Genomic DNA, 18,950 nt, shown 5'->3' with positions numbered 1-18,950 from the left:
TTGCCCGATGACGAAAGCACTCCTCAGTTAAATTCTGTCGCTGGTACTCAACTACTAGTTGCAAAAGAACACCCTCGTGTTGTATTATAACTTGAAATAAAGTGCTGCTTGTCCAGTTCCATTTCATGTTTAGAAAAAAGAACTTATTGAAGTTACTGTTGACAACGATGCGGGCGGTCGAAAGGTTTCGCTTTCACTCAACTCTGCGCCGCCCACGCTTTCGTGTTTGAGTACTTTCCTGATCGCGTAGTGCTGCGCTGGTTTTGCTAGCTCGCGAAACTCGCATGAACTGCAAGTAGCAGAGAATTCAACTTCCATGTGATCTCGCGGGATGCCTGAACGATCTACACCACTTGACCAAAAAGCAGATGCTGCGGTGAATTGCCCGCTCTCTTGGCTCGGTGCCATCATTTGGCGGGCTCCATTTTACTCACTGACAGCAGGAAAGGGCGGGGATGGCGTATACAACGTCATCACTCCCCCGGTTATGTGGCGGGAGATTTGAATTTCAAAAAAGGTATTCGGACCCTTCAGATACAATTTCCTCATAAACTTAGTCTTTTCTTGGCACGAAACAAGTGTTGCGTGGTTTCTGGAAAGGTATTTAAACAGTCCATGTCGACTTGGTATTTGCCTTTAGTGTCCCTTTAAGGGTTGAGCTGAAATATCTCGCTCTGCTCACATTCCTTTCCTCATCCATCGTTGCCTGCATGCAGGGCATGGCAGACTGTGTGCTTCCGAGGCTGCTGGACTCTTTGATCTTGCCTGGTGCATTGTATGCTGGGAAGCTCATCCCCCAGGCCCAGCTGGCTGCCATCAAGCAGCACCTGCCCTTGGTGAGTGGGGGATCCACTGCACATGTGATCCCAAGCTGACTTCCAAGAAAATCCAGGGAATGTGTGTGTAACATTTTTGGGTTCCATGACCTCCTGTGTTCCCATCACGGGCGTTCCCTGACCCGGCACTTGGCTTCCTTCAGGGGTGAACTGTCCTAGGGAAAGAGCCTGCGCCGTTCAAATCCTGTTGAACCCCGTGAGAATGACAAAACCCTGTAAAAAGGGGGGTATGGGCTGTAGTGGCAGTAGCTATGACAGTTGGTGGTCCACTAATTAAAAGAAAGCCCTCATTACAATTCTATAGTTAAATTGGGCTGAAACTTGGGCCAGTTGGTAGAAGCAAAGTTCACATTTTTAAAAATCTTTGCTTCAAGGATAGAAAGCATAATGTGTATGTCTTTCTTATGCTTGTGCTTTGTCCAAGTTCTGGTCTCTTAACTAAAGGATTAGACAATGTTGATGTTTTCTCATTTTGAGATTGGTGAAAGTTTGTACCACACATTCCAACACCTGTTGTTTTGTTCTCTGCATACATTGTCTGCCTGAAAGCTTTGCACTCGAATTACTGTGTTTCAAGGCTCTGATTGGAAACTATGCTGGGTGTCACCAAACAATCAGTTGTCACAGTTCATAACCATGGTTATGGTTGTAAGTGCCGGAAGAAAGGTATTATTTTCCACCAAGGACATTATTTTACCTCTTATCTTTGTGGTACGTATGACAAAACTTGCCTATGTTGCATATAGCTTAATAGCTTAAACAGTATCGCCTCCGTTTGTGAGTTTTTCGTGTTCGTGGACTGGGTACAGTTTTTGTGACACATAGCTAAAGACAGATGCTAAAACCAAGTTTATGGGGCTTCAACGTTGGTACTTCGATATTAATATGTGCGCAGTAGACTCTGCTTAAATGGAACTCGTAAGGATGAAAGAAATTTTGTGTTTATCTGAACTTTCATTTTGACTGAATATAACACAAAAATCACCAACTGCTTTATTCAAAAATCGTCTGAGTATTTTAATATTGGTGTGGCAAAAAAAAAGGACTTTATTGTAGTGGTATGCGAATACCCATTTGTATACTTCAAATCAAATCAAATCAAGAGAGAAAGCCGAATATTGAATATCAGCAAATGTTTCCTAAAGTTTAAGGCTTACAAATTTTAGGCAAGAAAATACAGTGCTGCACATGTTTGAGAGTCTCCTATCATTGCATAACACGAATGTAGCAAGCTATCAGTAAGTTAGGTACATAGAAATCGGGATAAGGTACAGTCTACTCTTGTTAAAGGGAACACCAAATTAGTATGCAAGTGCTGATTACAGCTCAGTTATGGTATCTGAAAGTATGGAAAATAATTCTTGTATCAATAGCATTTCTGTTGAATATAATCTGTGGGGTCTCTCACTCGTGCTCTTGGGACAAAGGAACGACAACACAGTAGTGCAAACAATCACAAGGGCATTTATTGCACCTTTCATAGATCAATGCCTGCTAGCCGAGTTGCTATCCACAAAACATGCCGATGAGCGCGCGACAAATCTAGAAGTCCGACTCACCGCGAACGCATCGCGAGCGAATATGTTCGCCCCATGCTGGATCCCAACGCCTGGTCATTCGCGTGTACGGTCACGCGGACGGTGGCGCGTTCCAAGGCAGCCACGCGAGGCGGTCTCGCAGAAGCATGGATCGGCGCGCGGGACGTCCACGCTGTTCCCCGACCCGCCGGGAAAGCGAGAGCACCTTGTCTCCTGGCGCCCAAGTAACCTCGCCTGTCGGCAGCGTTAGCAGCGCAACACTCGCGCCATCTCTCGCACTGTGCCCCAACCACATCGACCGCCGCGGGAATCACGCAGGCCACGCGGCGCAGCCGGAATACAGGAGACGCACTATGCGGGAAAACATCAGGGGAGGCACGAGGGTCGCGCATCCCCACAAATCAAGCCCTTCTTCTTTTTTCTCTGAAACTAATGAATTAGTGACGTGTTCTGTTGCACTGAATACCAATGAGGTTCTAAGTTTAATGGTGGACCTGCGTTTTGCAACAATCTTTTATTTATTGCTTAGAAAGTATTGCTTTCCAGTTATTCTCCAAAATGCAGAAGGGCTATCCCAATTTTATGGCAGGTGGGTTATAGTAAGGCCAAGTTGCATGACAGACAAAAGGACCGCGCATAACATGACTCGGATCACAGCTCATTGCATAGTTGGCTCCAAGGGTAAGAGCAGGTGCCACTCATGCATTTTCATTGTCATGTTCGCGTAACGCCTGCAAAAGAGTGCCGATTAGGCTGTACGGCCTAGGCAGTGTGGCTGTGACGAAAATTCATCGCTGGCCGATGGGTTAATGAGTCGCAAGCCACCGCAGAATGCTTGCCGCAAATATGTTAGTACAGGTAGCTCATCAGTAATCAGCCCCTAGATCATTCGTGTGGGTTAGATTGACAGGTGTTGAAACGGCAGGAAGTTTGTTTCCACATGTTCAACACGATCTGCATGCCTGTCGTATGCTCTTGCACTTTCCGAAATATGCCCTGCTCTTGTTGCCATTCCCTCTGTCTGCATCGCATTATTATTTCAATCCTCGATCTAATCCAGAACCACAACCTGATTATGAGGCATGCCGTAGTGCGGAACTCCGGAGTAATTTGAACCACCTGGGGTTCCTTAACGTGCACCTAAATCTTAGTACATGGGTATTTTCGCACTTTGCCCCTTTCGCAGTGCAGCCGCCGTGGCCGGGATTTGATCCTGCGGCCTCGTGTTTGGCAACCCAACACCATGGCCAGTAAACAACCATTGCAGGTCGCGACGTGTTTCTCACAACAAAGCAAGCATGCTCACGATGTCAAACTCGAAGCAATTTAACAAATCAATATTTTATGCCACCTAAGTTAGCAAATATGGCCTTATACATTTTTCAACTGTCATTTGTAGCTTCATTACTTAAAGAGTGCCTTGCACCTGACAATTGTAGAGGCTTTGGCAAATTGGCAGGTAAATACTTTTTTCTCTGTTGACAAACTACCTCGAGCATATTCTGGTATTGTCGTTCAGCCTCCAATGTGAGAGCTCATCACCGCTTTAACATAATAGAGAGCTGAGACTAAACAACGCGAAGACTGAACAAACGTGCACTAGCATAAGTGAGAGAAATTATAATTTGTACATACTCGACATGTAGTGCGGTGCATTGCAACCTTAGTTCGGTTGTTCTAAGTGCGAGAAAAGATCGGCTTAAATGAGCACGGTTCCTGCAGTTGCATCTTGATCTCGGCACAGAAAGAAGCTGCGCGTTGGCTTAATAATGTGCAACAAGAAGCACAGTGCATTTAAGCTCCAGTACGAAACCTTTATGAAGCTAACACGTAACAACCACTGCACGTTTTTGGAGCGATACGAGCTAAACAACTACAGTCGAACCCGACTATATCGAACCCATTTACATCGAATTATTCCATATATCGAACAATTTCTGGACACGGTATAGTTACAATGAGTATATATAGCAAAAATTACGCATACATCGAACAAAACTAGTAGCGACTCCCGATATATCGAACGTCAAGCGGCGGAAAGTGCCACCGGAAGTTGGCTTTCTCTGGCGGTGAAGGGAAAACCCGGCGGCGCGGCTCCATTCAACCGCTCTCCCTACGTGACCGCGCTACATCGGAGCCGCCGACACCCTCCTACAAATAATGATCCTGGCCCGCCCGCAGAGCTTGCTCAGACAGCCAATCAGAGGCCCTTGTGCCCTCGTCGTGCATGATGGCGAAAGTGCGAGTTGTCTCGCTGCTTATCTGATTCATTGTGTGCGCCTTCTCCCGCAGTGTTGCCGTGATGAAGCGGCAGAATTCGCCTTTCGTCGTGAAGCTCGAAATCATAAACCGGGTCGAACGCGGTGACAAGTCGGATGTCCCCGCAACGTACAAGATTCCGAGGTGCACTCTCGGCTCGATCTTGAAGGGGGAAATTAGGGCTAAAGCGGCCTAACTCGCGACCCAGTGCCCGTAGTGCCCGTGGCGCCCGACGCGTATGCACGGCCGTGTACGAGTGGTTCATCCAAAATAGCTTCAGCCGTACCGACTTCCGCGTGCTCGGTGGTGACTGTAAATTCTGATTAATGCGATGAAGCCGTTGTCGTTGTTGCCAAAGTTTGGAGCGAGCTGTCAGAATTTCCGGAAGCTGTTGACGAATCAACGGTGGACGCGTTTGTGAGCGCAAATGATGGTGTCGCGACCACGGGAGAGCCCGGAAACGAAGACTACATTGCCGACATCGTGCCGAGCACAAGTGAAAATGGGCACAACAAGGAAAGCAACGACCGTCTTTGGCCCACATCCTCCGAAGTGATTGGTGCGCTCACACTAGTCCGGTGCTTCTGCGCAAATGCGGAATGTTGCGGCCTCAGCTGCTCCGACTCCTTAGACAACGTGGGAAAGTGCGTGCCTCGCACGCAGCGAAATTGCCCAAGCAGAAGAAGATGCAGGACTATTTCGTGCGAAACGAAGCTAGTTTCATCAATAAAGTTATTTCATAAATGGTATGTGCTTTTATGGCATCCAATTATTTAGCAGGCTTATATCGAATTATGCTCTACATTGAACTGATAGGCGTTTTTTTGCGAGTTCGATATAGCCGGGTTCGACTGTATCAAACCATTATGCAACAGCGGAAATAAGTTGACGTGTTTTTATGCAGTTGTCACTTTAGTGTGTCTTTTTACAGATGCTGCCTGCTGGTTTCTTGCATTTACATCTTAGTTCGCCTGCCAGAATTTCACAAGAGCGACATGAACCGCGACGATCCACTTCAGCCGCCGGGTTGCTTCCCACGGTTTTTAAGGGAAGCGGTACAATTTGATGTCAACGTCCCCTTAGCAGCTGTGGCAATCCTTAATGCCGCAGTATCTGTGCTTGTTCTTTTTGTCCAAGCTTCTCACGGAGGAGCTGCCGAGAGGACACAGTGAATTCATTGAAAAATTGGAAAAGGAGGCTTTCAGGCGAGCCTGAGTACAGTACGGTCAATGGTGAAATGGCGGTGATGGCCTACCCGCGGGTGCTCATCGTCACTGCTAGGTGGCGCGACATGTATAGCCAAACTTCACTGCAGGGTGCCTATAGCCCAGACCACACGCACACTTGCGGACAGCTCCTCTTTGTTATCACGCGCTTATTTTCCTTATCGCTATCATCTCCTCGTTGCCGTACACACAGAAAAGCATCCCCCCGTTGCCCTCTCCAACCACGGACTATTTTCTCATCAATGCTGAAGTCCCGCCCGGCTTGAACGTTTGACGGTGCCTCTGCAGCTAGCACAAATTTTCCTTTGAAAGAAGCACTATAGTGGCATCGCCTGTTTGGTTCCATTACGATAATGCCACGCAGCATGCCGATACTGCGCAGGTCAAAATAGCAACGTCACTTGTGCACTTCAGTTGGCTACTGGCATGGCTAATAGTGACTGCAATACTGACTTTTCTAGATGGCGCTAGCTATGCACCATATTTATCATTTTAAATTACAAAGTGGCGAGTTTTTTTAAAATCCTCGAATCTAAGCCAACCCTAGAGTTGATATATGATTATTTGAAATAAAACTATCGTCCTAGATTCGAATAAGTACAGTAAGTGTTACTGCATTTGAATGTTGACTATTTGAATGTGTTCCAAGCACATTATGCCATGCAGTCATGTGTGGAAATCTTGCCAATGTGCGCTTCCTGTGTTGCAGTTCATCTGTGGACTCTTGTCACTGAACCCGCGGACAGATGCCTACATTGAGAGGAAGTTGAAGGACATCGTAGTCCACTACCTTCCACTTTTCCCAACGGTATGTCTTGTGTAAAGCTTCAACTGCCACTTCTACTGTTGCAATCTTTAGTGACCTGTGACAGCTCGCTTCACGCTATTGACAAGAACTGTCATCTGAATGGTGCGACATTTCTCTGTGTTTTTCCTGCAGCAAACACAAAGCTCCATTCACCACACTGGAGAGCATCCACTTCTGGTGAGTGCTCCTTGCCATTGCCAAGCATGTGTTTTCTTTTTAATGCAGTGATTGCTTTCGCTGAAGTATCGTTGTTATCATGTTGTTTTTGCACGGTGTGCTTCCTGTGCTAGAACATTTGTGAACATTGTACTCACTTAAATAACGAGATGGATCCATCCTAATCATAATGAGACTATGCACGTTGTGAGCTCTGAAGTATGTTCTCAAACTGTCACAAGCACTGTTGACTGCTCTGGAATGTGCTGGCGTATTTAAAGCTAACAGCCAGACTCCAGCAGTGTGATATGATTCAACAAATGCTTATTATATTCTTGCTGCTGTTATCATCCCCTAAGTGTTGCTTTGCTTTCTGGGCATGAGTTTAGCAAATGAACTGTTGTGATTTTCTCATCCGTCTTTTCTGCAACAGTCTGTACACTGTTGCTTATCCCATGGCATTAAGCACAGAGACCAGCCCCTGTCTTGCTCAACAAGCAAGAGTTATGTCCATTTGGGGAATGGACATAACATTAAGTCGGTGGGCAGGTCCAGGAACGCTGCCAAATAAGTGACAGTGAGGACCATATGTCAGCAAACTTACTCATGAATCAACTCACTCAGACTCGGGCCGAGTCTGAGTGAGCCCGACTTGCTGACTGACTCGCTTCTAAGTGCGCCACTGTCTGCATCGCTTTGATTGATTGTTGCACTGGCATCATGGTGGTTATTGCACTGGCACTATGGCAGAGACCATTCATTTTTCTATCGAGAGGTGGCTCTATAGGCCATGCACTATCATCATCATCAGGAGCAAGTGAGCTGGGAAACTACAGCTCGATCGTTGGTTTGCAGGATGGCACAAGACCAAAGTTGGGGGTGCTGTTATTACGAGGAGACATTGCAGCATGTTGTTTGAGTACCACTTGTCTAAGCACAGAGAGCCTTGTCGTGGGTCATCTAAGGGAGGTGGATAATATTACCCACTGGTTCACACATCATCTAATCCATGTCCACAGCCAGAAGAAGCACTCTCCCAGCAAAATCTTAAATCACTCCCGTCTTGTGGGACCCCTGCAATTTTGCCTGCGTGAGCAGCCTGCTGCCTTTGACTCAGATTTATTCCTTGTACATTGAAGTGTGTCTCACAGCAGGATGTCTCATGCATGGGCCGTGGTGCACCTGGGGTTTTCATGTGGAGAGCTCATGCGATACGCTTTTCATGAACAGAGCGACAAGCGGTGGTCTCAGTATGGCCAGGTTCATTGGTAGTCTGGCAATTTCTGAGACTGACTTGTATTGAGAAGCCAAGACATTCTTGATGAAGGGCTTCATTGTCAAGGTGCAATCTGGCAGCCTCGCAGCAACAACACACAACACATGTCACACGATACGCAGAAGTTACAAAAGCATGCTAGTGCAGTGGCGTCTGGTCAAGCATTGGGACACCCCGAGACTGCTGCTGCTGCTTGCATATCACGCTTGCACAGTCTATTTACAAGAGGCAATGCACAGCAGATAAGCCCAAGCTGTACGTTTGGAAGCATTTAAAAGTGTCTTAGATACAAAAATTGCAGTTGCTAGAGAGGAAGCAAAATTGCACTACCACTAGTCTCCCTGATATACAGTTGAGCCCACATGTATAACGATCCCCCTTTACGGTGTTCTTTCATCTACTACGAACAGTTCCCCGACAGCCAAACTGTTTCTCAGGGCATCTACGAGAGAACCCTTCACTTATAATTGACCATGCCTTGCTCAACGAACAGAATAAATCATAGAGTGGTAGCATTGTGACGAGCTAGGAAAAAGATAAGTGGGGGATGGGCCCCAATGGTCTTGACATAGTCTTCCTTAAGCTTTGTAGCTTGCTGAAGCATTCTGTGCACACCAGGGGCTTTACAAACAACCACATCAACAGCTTGATGAAACTCATAGAGCACCATTGTGGTTAGAAACTACACAAACAGAGCTCAGTCACCATTTTTTGCCAGTGCATGTAGTGCGCATCATTTCTGGAAATAAGGGATGTCTTCAGTGCTTTGTTGGCTACCGCATCGGTAGTTTTGAGGGCATGTCCAACTATAACAAACTTCTGATGTAGTGAACGCATTTTGTACAATGAAGGCATTCATTGTATGTTAGCGCAACTGAATTTGTGGCACAGGAATGGAAACAACCCCCTTTCTTTGCTACAGCTTTACTCATGCTCCTGGCAATTTATTTTTGAATTTAGTGTCTTTTGTAACTGAAAACTATTTGTTTGCCTGTTCTGCTGTGCAAGATTTGGCTAATTAAAGCTTTTGTCATAACTGATGAGTTTGCAAATGCTGCATGATGAAGAAAAGTTTTTTTTTTTTTCTTGCAAGCTTTGAACATCATTATGTTTGAAGAATATTTCACAAAATAGTGAAATGATGTGGGCCTGATTTCAAAACAAAGCCATTTGTAGCTCTTTCAGCAAAACTATAAAATGTTATGAATCATTGGGTTGCATGCCATGGTACATTTGCTGAGGCAATAAATAGATATAGAACAAGCAAACAAACAGATATTGGCTGTTGCTGTGGCAAGGGAGGAGCTGAGTAACTTTACTTTCTTTTCAATTAATCACATGGGTGGTCCTACCCATAGTTGACTAAATGTGGGACATTCTTCTGTAGTTCTCTACTTAAATCTGTGTTGTTGCATATTTACACTGATAAAAAAAATGTTCAAGTCATTTATAAACAGTGTTGCAATATCTTTGAACGTGGTCTTGTTGAGCTGTAATTCTGTGGCATGGCTCTTGGTTCTGTGCTTCATCATCAGCACTTATGTTTTACACAGGCAACACTCGAGAGCTGCGGAGGAGCGTGCCGTGCTGCTGCAGAGAGGAGGGCGGCATACGTTGGCTTTCTCCTGGACTTCATTCAGAGGCACTTCATGGCCAAGAAGAGTGTGTCAGGAACTCACCTCAATCAGGTGAGGGTGGAGGCCACTTTTGGTGTTGCACCCCTTAACAGGTTCGGGAATGTTTGTCAATGAAGTACAGCGTGCAGCAATTCTAAATGTAGTCTAGGTTATTGCCATCAGTCGCGTCTGTTGCAGGCCTCGTGTAGAGGATGTGGGGATTGAAGCATGCCCCATTGCCTTTGAGCTGGCGTTCGCTTCTACTTTCGTTCCTACGCCTCTCCCTTTCACACCCACAAGGGGTCAGAGAAACGACCGAGCTGTCAGTCACCTGTTGCTCCACCCCGGAAGATTCAATGAGTAATTTTCCACTGACCAGTTTTTCGAGAGTGGCGCTTCACACTGGCATTATCGGGGATGCGATCGGCAGAGCGAGTACGAGAGAACTTCTCTGGGGCAGGGTCAGGTGCATACATGTTTTTTTACTCGTCCGCCAGCCCCTTTGTTTTGGGCATCGTTCGAACTCGGGCTCATCTACAGTGCCTCGCACCTACAGTGAGCACATAGCTGGTGTTGCTCCTTTTCCAAACAACACCGAGGAGCGGTGGTCGTACTACACCGAGCTGCACTTGTCGGAGGCCCACGCCGATGGAGATTGCTTTAGCTCTTGCGAGTAGGCTCACTGGTCATCGCAAGAGTATGTAGTATAGCCACGGGGACACCTTTCCCTAGCGGCGTGTCGCAGGGGAGCCTTTACCTGTAGTGACATGCTAGCGGTGCCTCTCTGTATATTTGCCCTTGGCACAGGAGCCTCCTTGCTTCCCACACAGCCCAAGGACCTGGTGCTGTGCAGTGTTGAGTGTCACCAGACACAAATCAGCTTGTTTCTATTAACTTAGGGCAATACTGTGTTTTCTTGCTGCACAGTGCGCTAGGTTCCTTTTTGCAGGTGGAGTGCACTAGATTACATGAAGATACCAGGGGCCGAACTTGCAAAGCTTTTCGTTCGTAAGTGCTCTTTTTCATTGGCCGATTGCCTTCGCTCATAATATGTCCTACATTACTATTAGCTTGCACGAGCACCTTTGGCCTAAGAACGTTTTGTGAATATGGGCCCCAGATCCCCACAACCGTTCAGATAGATGGGATATGCTGCAAGCCGTGTACGTCATACAGACGACACGACCTTTGGTGTTAATTAAAGCAAAGTTAATTAAGATACATTTAATTAAGGCACTTGAACCCTCAACCTTTGGCATTAAGCCAAAATAATTATGGTGCAGTTCATTAAGGTAGTGTTAATTAAGGCACGCATACCCACAACCTTTGGTGGGAGTCAAACCAACGTAATAGGAAGTGACAACACATTCGAATGAGAATGTCAAGTGATTTAAACGTCTCGTAGGTGCGCAGGCTTTTGCCGCCATCCTGTTTACCTTACGCTAAAGTGTCAATTTTTTTCAGTATTTGAACCTTCAGCATTACCTATATAGAAAAACAATTATTACAATGTTTTATAGTGACCATAAAGTGACAAAAAAATATTTTCCATAGGTAAACATGCATTGTTTATCCATGAATGCAGATGGGCTTGCATAAATACTTATAATGAGAATAAGAAAGTAGATATGTACTGGAATAGGTATATTCCAATTCGGCACTTAGGTCATAGTTTGCATCGAAGAAATTGCTGCTCAACTCACTTGCAGAAGAGAAACCGGTGCACACTTCACCAGTGTAATCGAACCGTGTATGTGAACGCATGCGAGAGAACCCGATAGTAGCATGCCTATCAGAATAACCAAATGAGTCAGAAACTTGCAGTAATCTTCCGTTCCATCGCCAGTGAGGAGCAGTCATTTTTCACGAGTCTCAAGTAAAAAAACACAGGTGTGGCAGCATCGTTCGTACACTGCAGCATCGTTTGTAACATTAGTGCCCCCATGGACAGATGTAATCGTACCTATGTGAGCCATAAACGAGCGAGCATCTAACGGTAACAATTTGAGAGATTAGACACCAAATAGAAATCAGTTTTTGTGAGTGCGACAAATGAAAATGGCTTGTGTGATGAAACCAAAATTAAAGCGCAAGCGGAAACCAATGCACCAGCATAAACAAGCCTGGGAATTAGAACGAAGAGACTATGAACTGAAAAACAAAAATCGCTTGTATCCACACAGGGTCCCAGCACATACAGTAGACTCCCTTTGAGAACTCGCAGGGACGATGAAAATTTGTTCGTCTTATCAGAATTTCATCTTATCAGAGGAATAATTGGCAACATGACCAGGTACATACAAATATCTTACTTCAAAGCGGTAATTGAAGTAGACTTAGAATGTGGGGAAAATGACATAAAAAGCATTAATTTAGCTGAACTTAATATAAAACTGTTTTGAAGTGGTGCTTTTACTTGGTTTCATCCAGTCCGTGATGGATGTTTGGTGCTTCTGTGCAAATTGGGGAGCAGCCACAAATAATTTCATCTTACCTAATGACCTTAAAAATCCTTCTGTGCCTTTGTGCTGCTGGTAAAGGTTTACTAGGGAGTTAAAGCAGGGATCTGCCACCTAACAGGTCATTGCCGTGGGCTCTGAGCTAGTGAAAGTACGAAGGAGCACACTGAGTGCGCAGCAAAGCAATGTAACCTAGAGGAAAGTCTGGGTGACGTTGAGCGAAGTGGGGAAGGATAAACATGGTGTCTACCAACCGGGAAAACTGGGAATTCTCAGGTATTTTGAGTAGTCTGGAAAAAGTCAGGGAAAACTCAGGGAATTTGGGCTTCTATCAGGGAAAATTAGCGGCAATTTTATTGGAAGGGTCGAAAGTCGCGGTAATGCTGGCTCGAGCAGCAGACAGGAATCGCAGTGAATCGTCTTTGACGCCCTGTCCTCGGCTGGATGAGTTGCCAGTGTGCAGTCAACGACCGACTTTCCGGATTCCCGATAATTTGGACGGCTTCGCGGCACCGCCACGTACCCCATAGAGTCAACGCATCAGAACGTGTGAAATTTCGGACGCAAAAACCCTTCGCCGTCCGATTTTCCGGACGTTTTGTCGTGACCGCAGGTCCGAAACGGCAATAATCAAAGGCACCACTGCTGCCGTTTCGATTACTTCGCCACCGGGAACCGGCACTCTCGCGCAGATCCGCTGGCAGCCGTTGCCACCACTGCGGCAACGCTAGGCCTAGCTGCTTCGACGTTTTGGTGCCGAGTTTTTTATTGAAAGAATTAGCTGCGGTCAGCAATGGCACGGACTCCGCTTTTGTGGTCCTCGCGATTGGCTTAGAAACTCAGAAAACACGGTGCGTTGCACAATGCCGGTTCCCGGAAGTCAGCTTCGCCTCTGTACAGAAATGTTACATGATTTAGCATACGCAAAAGTATTGCAGTGAAGCATAACAAGCGTGGGAAGGGGCTATTGCCACGGAAAACAGTATGTATTCCTTAATTATACACACGTGCACCCGGTATTTCCTGTCACATTACGAGCGACGATATGCCTAATATGTGTACTGACAGGCCTTCAGAGCGTTTTCGAACGTGCCTGTGATGGTTTGAGCCCCTAAGGGCAGTAAATGACACGCATTTATTTTTTTCCAACTGGCCGATTTTTCGAATGTTTCCGCGACCCCTAGGGAGTTCTAAAAATCGGCCGTGGACTGTGCAACTGACCAAGATGCTTCAAATGGTCCTTGGGGCAAACGAGTGGCAGAAGGAGGACAAGAACAGAAATTATGTACGCATTGAGGAATAAATGGGAAAGGAAGCTTGCTGCCGCCGTTTTGAAGGAGCCTGAGCTCAAAAAACAAAGTTTTGGCTGATGCCGAGATGCAGGTGTCCCGCATCCAAGCCAAAATAAACTCTTTAAAGCAGTGAAACACAACACTCAGGCGTCGTGCGCGGGCTGAGAGTATGTCAGGACAGTTGAGGTTGACTTACGAGCGGTTGAGAGAGAATCTCAATTGTGACAGAGTTCAGGCCTCATACCACTGAGCTTGCTATCAGTTGATAGAAATCGCTCATATATTCAAATATATTCGCTTCTATGTGCATCTCCTTTTTATTCGTATTTGTGAATGTCCGACTTATTTGCAATTTTTTTTCGAAGACACTTTATTTGCTGTGCATTTTACTAACCCCCGCCTTCTATTCTCTTTTTGAATAACATAAACACTACTCCTTAGTATTCAAATTGGATTAAGTCGCTTTTTAATTTTTTTTCATGTGCTTACTCGAGAGTGACAGCATCAGGCGATATGGTTTCAGCCCGTCTTGACATAAAACATAGTTTTGCATCACTCAGGGAAATGGGCAAAGGCACTCAGGGAAAACCTGAAAAACTCAGGGAATTTGGAAATGTCAACTTGGTAGACACCCTGATAAACGACGCGAAGCATCACGGAGGAGGAAGCTGGGCGGAGGTGCGCTGTGTTTACCTCCTCTGGCAGTTGCTACAGGTTTCGTTTACGATACGGATTTGTCGGGTTTGTCTCTTGATAACATCGTCCTTGCAAGCTGTAAGCTCTATGTCCGAGTAAAAGCATGCGACAGTGAGCCGACGATGGTGGCTCATTCTTGCGTGCACAAAGGAGGAAAGGGGGGATGGGTGCACCATCTTCCGCCATTCGCATGGCACCGAGGAGGCGAGGGGGGGAGGTGGTGTACTTCGGTCAGGCGGGCTTTATCTAAAATGCAATCTGCTTTGGGGGCACTGTCTAGGGGGGCTGATGGCTTGTAGCTTTGTATGCGCTGTGTTCTCACCGCTCAATTTGGATTGAAGCGATAGAGAGCGCATGTCAGCATTTTGATAGCGAGCTTCTGCAGTCATAGAGTGTGATGTGTTCATGTTTGCCTGTGCATGATAACACCATGCATGTCAATTTAGTTTGTAAGTGAATTAAAAAGGCTTTCTACTCCGGCGGCTGCTGCATATGGTGTGGCTGTGCGACCCTGCCTTGAATATGATCCGCGATGCAGACAGTCCAGGTGCACCAAGGGCCGATAACTTCGTGTGCGCTGTAGCACTCATACGCTTGCGCGTCACCTGCGTTCACAAAGTGAAACATCCTTGTCTTTTTGTGTTTCCTTCTTTTGTTTTCGCCTCTGTCCACGGGCGATGGCCGCAGGCCTCCAGGAAGGTGCCTCGATGCGCACGCCCCCGGGGGCGGCCCGTTGGGACACCCTAGCCTCCAAGATCGGTAGTGGTGGTGGTTAACCGAAGAGCACGTCTGAGGCGGTTCGTCTTAAGCAGATATCTTTTTGCAGTGAGTCTATGGAAAACCAAACAAACGTTCCCATGTTGTTTGTTATATACGAGAATTTGGCTTAACCGAGTTCATCTGAACGAGAGCTCAGGGGAACAGAGAGTTGAAAAATTGCCGCGTTTTTCAAACATGTAAATGGCGTCATAAATACGGTACAACCTCATTGATACAATCCCGTTGATACAACCTTGATAGGCGCAACATTAAGAGACAGGAAGACAGAGGTGTAGGTTATAGATCAAACGGTTAATTGATATTCTAGTTGACATTAAGAAGAAAAGAATGGGAGTTTCACAGGGCACGTAACCAGTGGCCTATTAGAATTACCAAACAGCTGCCAAGAGAGAAAGCGTAGTCGAGAATGGCGCAGTACTAGATGGTTTTATGAAATTAGGAAATTTGCAGATAGTGTCAGCTGGCACAAGACAGGGGTAATTGGAGATCCTTGGGAGAGGCCTTTGCCCTGCAGTGGACATAAAAGAGACTGATGATGAGGACAGTTATTATGATGATATTGTTTGGTGTTCTGTGCAGCCCACAGATTCCCAAGAGTGGTAGTGTCTGTGCGTCTGTTTTAAAGGCCACCACAGAAGATACTATTGCGGATAAGGATAACAGTGCTCAAGCGTGCAGGTTTCTTATATTTTCTTTATCTCTACATTAAAAAAAAAATTCTTTTGTGCAGGCTCTTCGGTTCCTTCTAGAACTGCTAAAGCACTTGGCACCCTTGAAGAAAGATTGCACGAGGTAAGTTCTTTGTGTTCCTTATCTCTCACGAGCCATATTACATTCAGCAAAAGATGTGTGCCATCGTGTATAAGTAGAATGTGAATCGAAAAGTATAAAGGTAGAATATATCTCACAAGTAATAACTTGACAATGTGACCAGCCACATGTCTAGTTGCCAAAGATGCTGTAGTTCGCAAAGTAACGTACGGTGAATGCGTGTTATAGCGAAACCATTTTGTGCGAATAAGTATTGCTTTAACATTATTCATGGTACAAACTGCACTGCATGCATTTTAGACCAGATCAATTGAAATGGAGTGGCACTGGACTGCACGGTACAATGTGCATGCCTGCCAACTCTCCCGAATTTTCAGTAAGGTTTACGAATTTGGGCTCATTTTATGAATGTTGCACGAAGCTTTCGAAAAAATAAATTCTGTTTGCGAAAGAAAGTTTCACTAAATGAAGCTGGTAACAGCATGCTACCCCCTGAACTGTTGTGCGGCTTGAGATCTTGAAATTTTGCGACTCTGGTGTGCATGACACACGCTCAGAGAGGTGGCATCTGTGATAAAACAATCGCGCGCGCATCAACGAATTTTCCTGTGGTACGTATTTTCGCGTGCCACTACTAGATGGCGAGGGCCGGAGTGTGCCACAAGCGGCTGGCTGCACCGGCACCATTTTGAGCAAAAGGTTCAGTCAGTCAAAATTGTGGAAAAAGAAGTACACGAGTTTATATAGTAACTCCAGTGACGAATGCTGCTTCTGCAACACTGGATCGAGAATCTGCTTTAACATTACTATTCCTCAGCGAAACGGGTCACGCCCCTGATGAAGCATCGCATTCGGAGTGCCGCGCACGGCCCCTCCAGGCAGGGTTTTCTGGTTGTCGAGGATGATGTGGATTATCACATGTCACACCAGTGTACATAAGTGGGTCCCTGTCGCTTGGCTACTGTATGCGAGGTTTTAGGCTTTGCCATAGCGCAGCCTAAAAAGCATTTGACTGACGAAGGAGAGGGCAGTGGCTGGACAGTGTTGTAAGGCCAATGTGAGTGATCAGATGAAAGAAGCAGTGTTATAAAAAAAAAAAAGGCGTTACCACTTGTGGCTGTTGTGTCGGGGTGCTATTTTTGCCTACGCAAGTAAGAACAGGGCACTTTTTCATCGAGCGATGAGTATGCAAATGCATTTCTTAACAACTGACTGAGTGTGCATTTTCCCTCCTCTGCTGCAGCGTCCTGCAGTCAGGATTGCCCAACCTGCTGAAGAGCCTCAGCATGCTGAGTGGTGATACCAGAACAAACCGAGAACTGATGTCTCAAGTTACACGTGCTGTGACGATGTTCTCTACAGGTGAATTGCCTAAATGTAAAGAGAAGCACATTTTTTAAAAAAGATGAGTTTTGAGGAAATGCGCACTATATATTTGTTTATGTACAGGTACACTGACTGCGGAATTTGCTGCATTTCTGATCGTGTAATTAACCTGCACCACAAATTGAGAAAAAAAAATTAACAGCAAAGCTTTGGTGTGGGCTATATGCGTGCGTACTTTTCCCTGGTGTGTGGCTTCATGGCAGCGTCCGCCATGCTGCCAGCATTACATGATAGGAGCGTAGTCCACGGGGCACACCATTGCGGATATTCTTCTTTCGCATTCTCAGCTGGAATTAGCTGCACTCACTCAGTCATCTGTAATTCTTGAGAAAGTGTTTTTAAAAATGCGTGTTAAGGCACGGCGTCACTCCCTGTGATATGGTGCAGTCGCCGACCAGTGATTTGGACTCCGCCTCGCTCTCCCTGCGCAACAAATCGGCCACCGAGTTGACCGATGCGAGCAGAAAATCCGACATTTCTGTTTCAATACATCACCGGTGTTTGTGCAAAATTGGAAGTACTGATTATATAGTCAATCTAGTCGTAGCCGACTCTACCCAAGCCACACTGCAGGCCAAGCCATTAAGGACTGCATTAGCGGTTTGTCGTGCAATTTCCACCCCTCCAGATTTGTTCTTTTGTGTGTTACATTTTCGACTGTGTATGTTGAGCGAGATAAGAGCTGTACTATAGGCATCGCAGGCAGTTTTAACTGGAGGAAAACTTGGCAAGTGCGCCTCGAATGATACATTGTTTTGTCTAAACCGAAACAGCGCGAATTGGTAGGCTGCATGAAAGAGAGACATTCTTATTGAATGACAGGAAGTTATTCGGCATATATCTGGCGATCACTCAGGAAATGGTTGTTGTGGAACGACGAGTCGGTTCTGATGTACTTCGCTATAAAAACGCGCGAGATAGTGTCGAGCAGCCTATATTGGCTTTTGTGTGTGTATATATATATCAATTCTAAATATTGTAAGGCAGTTTGTCGTGTGCGTATCATGGACACGCATGCTTATATCGCCTTCCGTTTCCCTACCACGGTTGCGCTTTAAAACCAACAGCGCGCGCATGCGATCCCATAGATGAGATGAATACATATATATAGAAAAGTATCAGTCATAGCTCTCGTAGTATAGCCTTCTGAGCCGTTTCCCTTTTCTTTTTCTTCTCTTTGTTTTTTTCTTTGAAAGAAGTCCTATTAGGGTTATTATAATTACACGAAGGTATTTCGCCCTCGCCAGCAGCAGTACTTGAGATAGCTATTCCGGCGGCTAGCTTCCCACGCTATGCGTGGCGCCCCCGCACCTGTTTAAGCTTTTTCCTAGACGCTAGAGCTACACAATATCCGCGCAACCTCGCAAAAATCACTGCCGCGGACAACATCAGTCCCTTTCCACATAAGTATGAGGCTCGGAGCAGGAGCTTTGGCGCTTGAAAGTAACCGTTGGCTTGACGAACCAACCGACTGAGCTACCTTTCCGGGCAACATTGAAGGATCACGAGTTCAAATCACATGTTATGTTCCTTTTTTCTTCCTTTTTTTTCTTTTTCTTTTAATGTATTTTCCTTCCTTTTATCGCTGTACGGAAACCCTCCTAAAAAAAAGAAATTATATATCCTCAATTATGTGTGGCCACACATGTGCAGGTCATAAATACCAGGTTCTCTAGCCGAGTGCCATCCATGCGGTATAACCGAGCTCAGATTGGTCCACCTTGACTGATCAAATAGGGCACCACTGTAGGTTAAATGAGGCGTACAACTCCTGCGGGACCCGCCGTGGTTGCCCAGTGGTCATGGTGTTAGACTGCTGAGCACGAGGTCGCGGGATCGGACCCCGGCCAC

At 46.0% G+C, this 18,950-nt stretch overlaps 1 protein-coding gene across 2 annotated transcripts in view; it reads left to right on the top strand.

Moving 5' to 3' along the window:
• LOC142584905 (protein MMS22-like) overlaps nucleotides 1–18,950 on the top strand; it is a 170,891-nt gene that overhangs the window by 131,111 nt on the left and 20,830 nt on the right. For both annotated transcript variants that reach the window (XM_075695241.1, XM_075695242.1), the window contains exons 26-31: nucleotides 717–836; nucleotides 6,569–6,667; nucleotides 6,800–6,844; nucleotides 9,653–9,787; nucleotides 15,673–15,734; nucleotides 16,957–17,075. In XM_075695241.1, the coding sequence (XP_075551356.1) occupies nucleotides 717–836; nucleotides 6,569–6,667; nucleotides 6,800–6,844; nucleotides 9,653–9,787; nucleotides 15,673–15,734; nucleotides 16,957–17,075 (580 nt within the window). The remainder of the gene's footprint in view (nucleotides 1–716; nucleotides 837–6,568; nucleotides 6,668–6,799; nucleotides 6,845–9,652; nucleotides 9,788–15,672; nucleotides 15,735–16,956; nucleotides 17,076–18,950) is intronic.

This window comes from Dermacentor variabilis, chromosome 6 (genome assembly GCF_050947875.1).
Source record: "Dermacentor variabilis isolate Ectoservices chromosome 6, ASM5094787v1, whole genome shotgun sequence".
Lineage (NCBI taxonomy): Eukaryota > Metazoa > Arthropoda > Arachnida > Ixodida > Ixodidae > Dermacentor > Dermacentor variabilis.
The sequence above is the reverse complement of the archived record's forward strand: the minus strand, read 5'-3'. Positions and strand labels throughout refer to the sequence as shown.